Raw genomic sequence first — 6,678 nt, 5'->3', positions numbered from 1 at the left:
AAATATATAGTTTGAAATTGGGGATTGGTTTCAAGGAGATAAAAAGGGGAAACATTTAACCTTACAGATTTACATAAGATAAAAATAATTTATGTCTCATTTTCTGGAAGAAAACATAGGTTTACAGAATAATAGGTCCTTATTGGTATGAAACATACAAGTTTTGGTGATCACACATGTATCAAAATGCTGTCAACAAAGAGCTAACCCATATAGGACAAGCGACAAAAATGTCGGTAAGATAGAAAAACCAGTATGAACATAATAATCCATGTATAGAGGACTACAACTCCACAACATGAGCATTTGTCCATCAACGTAGTAGTCTCTAATAAGCCAAAAGTTTGTCCTTTGCCAAGTCCAAATATTCAATCAAAAAAAAGATGGCATGAGACGCAATCCATCAACTTGAAGCTCATGGTGGAAGCCTTCAGGCACCATATTTGATATTTCATCTCAGTGATATACATATCAAGCCATGTGCATCACACAATTGATGCTATTAGTGGAATTGCATCATTTCCACCGAGAATATCTCCAAGGAGGCGCCAAAAGTCCCTTTCACCTTCTTTGATTCAGCCTCGTGAACTTCTAGAACCGATGAAATTTTCCCACTTTTAGAAAATTAAATTCACCACCCACTTTTGACGAAACGCAATCCGGAGCGTGTCCAACGCAGCCTTCCGTCCCCCCCGCCGAACGAACGGTCAAAATTCCGGTCGGAAAAAAAAAAATCTTTTAGGCTCTGGATAGATTACTCCGTCAAACAAACCAACCTCCCATGGGAGGAAACTTATCCGCCGTAAACCGCCAAAAACGTTTCCCACCAATCGAAGCCGGCCGAACCGTACGAAGTAGCCGAGCCAGCCGCTTTGACCCGGTCGGTGTCCCCCCAAACTCCAACTCCCGAGAATTCAATTCAAAGCCGGTCAGTTATCAGCCCGTGACGCACCACCCAACAAGAAATCTAATTGAAGCCAGATGTTCGTCGTTGCAGCATCCCGATCTCCACGCCCCTGACGTCTTCCTCCCATCTTTTTCTCATCCTTCGTTTTATTTTATTATACTATTTGTTAATATAAAAAAAATTCAACCCAAAACCAGACCAAAACTTCCTGTTCCTATATAAATCCCAAACCAAAGCCTCGTCATCCAAAAACATCCCTACTTCCTTTATCTTCTCTCTCTAGAGAGACTCTCTCACACTGTCCTGCTTTGCTTCCGTAAATACGCTTGTAATTTCTCTCTTTCTTTCTTGTTTCCGTCATGGCGGAAGTTTCTGTTTCCGGCAACAACAAGAGGTGCCGAGAGGAGGAGTTGGCGGAGTCGCCGGAGGCGAAGCGCTTACACGCTGACTTCCTTCGCGATATCCTCGACGACGATGAGGATGATGCCAACTCCGGCGACCGGGACCAGGCCACCCAGGACCTGGCCTCCGTAATGAAGAGCCTCGAGGAGGAAATTTCCCTCCCTCCTCCTCCTCCTCCGGGGACGGCGGAATCGGCGTCGGATGTTGGCGAAACGCCGCGCCTGGCCGAACTTGGGTATCTTCTGGAGGCGTCGGACGACGAGCTCGGCCTTCCGCCTGTGGCCGCGTCGGTGTCGTCGTCGCCGGAGCCGGTGGCCACTGGGGCAGCCGATGAGGAGGAGGCAGCGGAGGGCGCCGGGTTCGGGCAGATCTGGAGTTTCGATGACGAGATTTCGGGGTGTTACGATGTGCTTGGATTCGGAATCCGGCCGGCGGATGAGGACGGCGTGGTTTTCGACGACGGGTTGTTCGATTATGCCGACGTGTTGTTCTCTGGGCCGTCCGATTCCTCTTGGAAAGCGGAATCTGTGCCGGCCATCTGATGGACCTCTCTGTTTTTTTTTTACCTCTGTACAACGCCCTGTAAATTTCTGAAAGGAAAAGGTCAGAAGGAAACAAAGAACTTGTGCAAAAGTAAACGTAGTTGGCTTTACAATTTTCCTTTTTTTATATATAAAAAAAAAAGCTTTGTGGATTGACGAAATACCGTTCGGTGAGAAACGCGTACTGCCTGCCGTCTAAAGCTTCTTAGTGGAAAGTTTCAGGATCTAGTGGAAAAAATTATAAGTTCTGGGATGTAAATATTTGAATAAAAAATTCAAAAAAATTACTGTAATTTTTTTGAGCTTCCATCTCCCAAAACATGATGTTGGATCTCGGATTCCCTCCAGCAAGAAACATCGGCGAACAGCCCACGGCTCCAAAAATTATCGCAGGAGTAAAAATCCAAGTTGCACTTTTTAGATCTAAATCAATCAAGTCTTCAACTTAAATGGAGGTGTTGGAATCAGTTTGCGTTTTGATGCCATCCTGCTCATCAAGTAAACACCGAGCTAAAGATAATCTGAATGGCAGACAAACGTAGGAAGTAAATGAGCCGATGCTCAAATCACCACTCCATGGCAGGAGAATTCAAGCACTTTAATAGAAGTTGTTCAAATTTGTGTCATTTATGATATGCGTCCGAATTTAAAAGCTTTGTGATTTTCTAGCTGAACCAAACTCAAATATGCATGTCATTGGGCCAACAGTTTGCCGTTCATGAACATAACATGTAAGATTCCTCATCGAATATAAGAAACAGTTTTCTTTTTGTCATGAAGTTAGTCAACAATGTGCTTGCTAATAAAATCTTATATAGTTCACCTATTTGGTAACGTTAACATGCTGGATAATGTAATTTTATTGTATAATATGTTTACTAATATAACAAGACAATCAATTTATATACATTTGTTATGATTTATGTTAGGATTGTAGTTTCCACGATTTGATCCAAATCAGAAGGAATGATAAAATTAATATGGCACACGATTCAATCCAAACCAAGCACTACAACAAAAATGGGTTTCTCCGACTCTTATCTACCGATGCAAGAAAGAAGTGTCGGCAATTTGGGCACCGCGCTAAAATTTGCTAACGTATTTTAGTAGCGTCGGAAGAAATCTAGATTAGACGATGCTTATGAGCGTCATCGGAATCCTATGACGCTTAAAGGCATCATCGGAAACGTCCCAGCATTCCTTAGCTAAGACGATGCTTTAGAAAGTGTCGTCGGAAGCCTTAATGAGCTAACGTAAAGCTTTTGAAAGTGTCGTCGGAGGCCTAATTATCCCCGGCCTAATCTCTCCCCACGACGATGCTTTACAAAGCATCGTCGGAGGCCTAATCATCTTCGGGCTAATCTCCCTCCAGATACGATACTTTAAAAAAAGTCGTTGAAGGCCTAATAGCGAACTAAAACGACGCTTTCTAAAGCATCATCCGAGAACAATCGCGGAGAACGGCAGTAATCCCCCCCTCCCTTCCTCCCCGATCCCAACCCCTTCTCTCTCTCTCTTTCTCTCTCGCAGAGAACAATCCCTAACCCCTTCACCCAACCGCGATCATCCCGACCCCACTCCTCCCTGATCCAACTCGGCTAGCTCTCTCCCCCGAAACCCCACACCGAGCTTCGGATCAAGAACCATACCCTAACCCTCTCCCCCTTCATGCCCTCCCTCCCTCCATGGGGAAAGGACGATCCTGTGCCGTCAAGAAGGGCATTCTAGGGCACAGCTATGGCACCTCCCCCTCCCCCTCCACCGTTGCCCTCCCCCAGGCCCCCATGTTCTACCCCATCGAGGAGGAGTTCAAGAACCCCTTGGTGTTCATCGCCAAGATCCGTCCCCAGGCCGAGCCCTTCGGCATCTACCGCATCATGCCCCCCAAGTCCTGGAACTGCCCCCTTCATCCTCGATTGTGACGCCTTCTCCTTCCCCACCAAGACCTAGAACATCCACCACCTCCAGGCTTTCCCACCCTCCTGCGACCCTTAGACCTTTGATCTCGAGTGTGGACGCTTCTTGGAGGACCACCTTAGCAAGAAGCAGAAGCGAAGGGTTGTATTCGAGGATCTCGAGTATAGACGCTTTAAAACGTCGGCAAAGATCTCGTTTTTGCCGATGCTTTTGAAAAGTGTCGGCAATTTAGTTCTTCATTCTAACATAGGCGGCGATTTTAAAAGTATCAAAAAGAAAATTAACGATTCTTATAAGCGTTGGTAAAAATCATAGAAAGCATCGGCAAAGCTTCTTTTTCTTATAGCGAAGTGATGTTAGAATAGGTTTGGATTTGATTTTTTGTCCTGATTCAAATGTGGATTGCATTTGGATTCTATCCATCCCCAACCCGATCGTATTGGCTTGCATTCCTAGTGTCCAATGAATAACAAATCCAGCGTTACCTATGTTCAGCCAATCATGTAAAAAAACCAGCGCCATGAACAATCCAGCAGCATTTCATACTGATATATAGTTAGCCCACATGCAACAAGGCCTGCTTTCTATTGGGCCCAAGAATATAACAATCTTGGCAATTGAGTTCTAGACCCGCTGGTTGCCCCTAAGCTATCTCTGATCCACTATTTGCTGATGTAATAAAAACAAGTGCGGCATATAGAGAATGATTTCTCGTCATCAAAAAATATATTCAATTGTATAGGACTGATTTGGGTATTTTTATAGAATTGGGCTAAAAATCTTATATGAATCGAATCTTTCGACCAAAGAATCGAATCTTTTGGCCAATCTTTCTTGTATTTTCTAGGAGCTTGTCTAAACCCAACCCAGATCCTAGCCTTTAGACTATCAGAAAGAAAAAATAAATAAATCTATAAAGCAATTTTTTTTCTTTCCGCAAGATTTGGGTCAGGCGATGTTTGGTTGATACAAGGACGTGCTTAAATAGATGCACTAATCTACGAATCTTACGGATGTGCAGCCTAATCCTGTAAGAATATCCAAATATATACCCTAAGGGTCTATTTGGATAATCGTACTGAAAATTCTATTGATTCGGGCCTAATTTATGAGTTCTATAGGATTCGAACCAGTCCACTCCAAAGTTTTTCGTAGTACTTATGAATATAGGCCTACCTCAGTATATATTTTAACTGATTGTACTAATCCAATCCATGAATCCGATAGAATTTTCAGTCTAATCATCTGAATAGACTTTAAAAATTTTTAGCTTTCTCCCCATTGAGGAAGCTTTTCCACAAAAAAAAAAAAAACAACAAAAAGTAGTAGAAGAATTAAAACTATAGGAAAATAAAATTTTTAATTTACTTAGCTCTTTTTTTCTCTTTGAAGTGCTTTTTTTTTCCTTTGACTTTCTTTTTTTAATTTTTTTCTAAATAACTGAACGTGCCCTAACGTTATTTCTTTACCACCCAAAAGGAAAACCTATAAATGAAATGAGCAGATTGAAACTTATGATCTTATAACCATCAATTTTTCTAGAACATGCATTCGACTAATTCATAATGGCACTCAATCAATCTGGTTAATTATAATATAAGTTATGATAATTAAGATTGATTAAATCGAACCATGCGTGAAGGATGAGCAAAGACTCAGCAACCATGTAACGGCCGTTATCCGTCCGTTACAAGGCAAGGATGCAGATATTTCTCCGATGGGACGGACGGATCAATGCGACTGTAACCGTCGTAGCCCTCCGTCAAGTCAGATCAGTCCCCAGAAGTCCCAATCGCTGGGTCACAATTGTCCAGATGCGATACTTTCTCTACGATCCGGTCAAGACGGTCGAGAGGTACGGCAGAACAGCAACGCAGAGTGAGAAGTTTATCAGCCGGCAGCCAAGCCGGCCAGTGGTACGTTTCTCCCTTCTTCGTTTGACTATTGTGCTATTCTTTGGGTCCATAGCGTTACTTTTTTAAACAAAATTTTCGAGACATGCAATAACTTTGCACCATTTACGCTTCAAATATAATTTTTTAAGAAATTTATATTAGCCACCAAAGCTTACTTTTTGTTGCAAATAGGCTAACCATCTATATGGTTCTTAGCACTACTAGCAGCGTGAGATAAAAATATAAAGGTTGGATCATGATTTCCATGTAAAAAAAGACCATTTTTGGCTAACCTAACATACAAATATCAAAGCACTCTACACTCCATCGCTCTTCCACCGACGCACGTCTCAAAATAAGTTTATGCGCTTGATCTGCACATCGCTCAAAGCAAGTTTATGCAAAACAGGTCGTCTCCTCCTTACTTACACCATCTCCTCCCCCTCCGATCAGACTGAGGCTTCTAACGACCATAATGTCTGTGCCACTGGATAGTCCGCTAATTAGGAGATCGATGTCGATGACGAGATCCTTCGGCAAGTCCGACAACGACAAAATCGGCGATCGTTCCTACCCTCTTTCTTTTTTCCATTTTCTCCTCCACCCGTGGGCATTTCTCCTCTATTTTGAAGCCGCCTAAGTTTGGAGGGGTCGAGGTAGAACTGATCACGGGCCTTCTAGCCCGCCCAGTCCGGTCCGAAATTTTTTGGATTTGGATATTAAAAAAAAGCTTATGGGTCGGGAGGCAAACAAGGAAGAGTGGTGGTTGTGGCGGCTGCGGCCGCGGCGACAGTTGGAAGAGAGGTCACCCATGCGGGCGAACGTGGTCCAGGAGGGAGAAGAAGGGAAAGAAGTTTTTTTAATACGACAGGATCTCTGCATTCATTATATGGAAATCAACGTTCGAACTCGGTGTTTTTCTAGTCATCGGATCATCGATCTTGGAACTCCATTCAAAAACGAACGGCGCATATTGCATACTCGTCCGGTAGGAAGTCACACATTATGTACTTGG

General features: G+C 43.3%; 1 protein-coding gene across 1 annotated transcript; it reads left to right on the top strand.

The window, feature by feature from the left end:
* The first annotated feature begins 1,016 nt into the window (after positions 1-1,016).
* LOC103722090 (uncharacterized) lies at positions 1,017-1,951 on the top strand. Its single transcript, XM_008812532.6, has one exon. The coding sequence runs from the start codon at positions 1,267-1,269 to the stop codon at positions 1,849-1,851; it is 585 nt and encodes a 194-aa protein (XP_008810754.4). The 5' UTR covers positions 1,017-1,266; the 3' UTR covers positions 1,852-1,951.
* Positions 1,952-6,678: the final 4,727 nt, after the last annotated feature.

Source organism: Phoenix dactylifera, chromosome 1 (genome assembly GCF_051530095.1).
Source record: "Phoenix dactylifera cultivar Ajwa chromosome 1, Ajwa_hap1_PhDact_Kaust_v1.1, whole genome shotgun sequence".
NCBI classification, from domain to species: domain Eukaryota; kingdom Viridiplantae; phylum Streptophyta; class Magnoliopsida; order Arecales; family Arecaceae; genus Phoenix; species Phoenix dactylifera.
The sequence above is the reverse complement of the archived record's forward strand: the minus strand, read 5'-3'. Positions and strand labels throughout refer to the sequence as shown.

Coding starts and splice junctions, on each gene's coding strand:
- LOC103722090 (XM_008812532.6), top strand. CDS start 1,267: ATGGCGGAAGTTTCTGTTTCCGGCAACAACAAGAGGTGCCGAGAGGAG.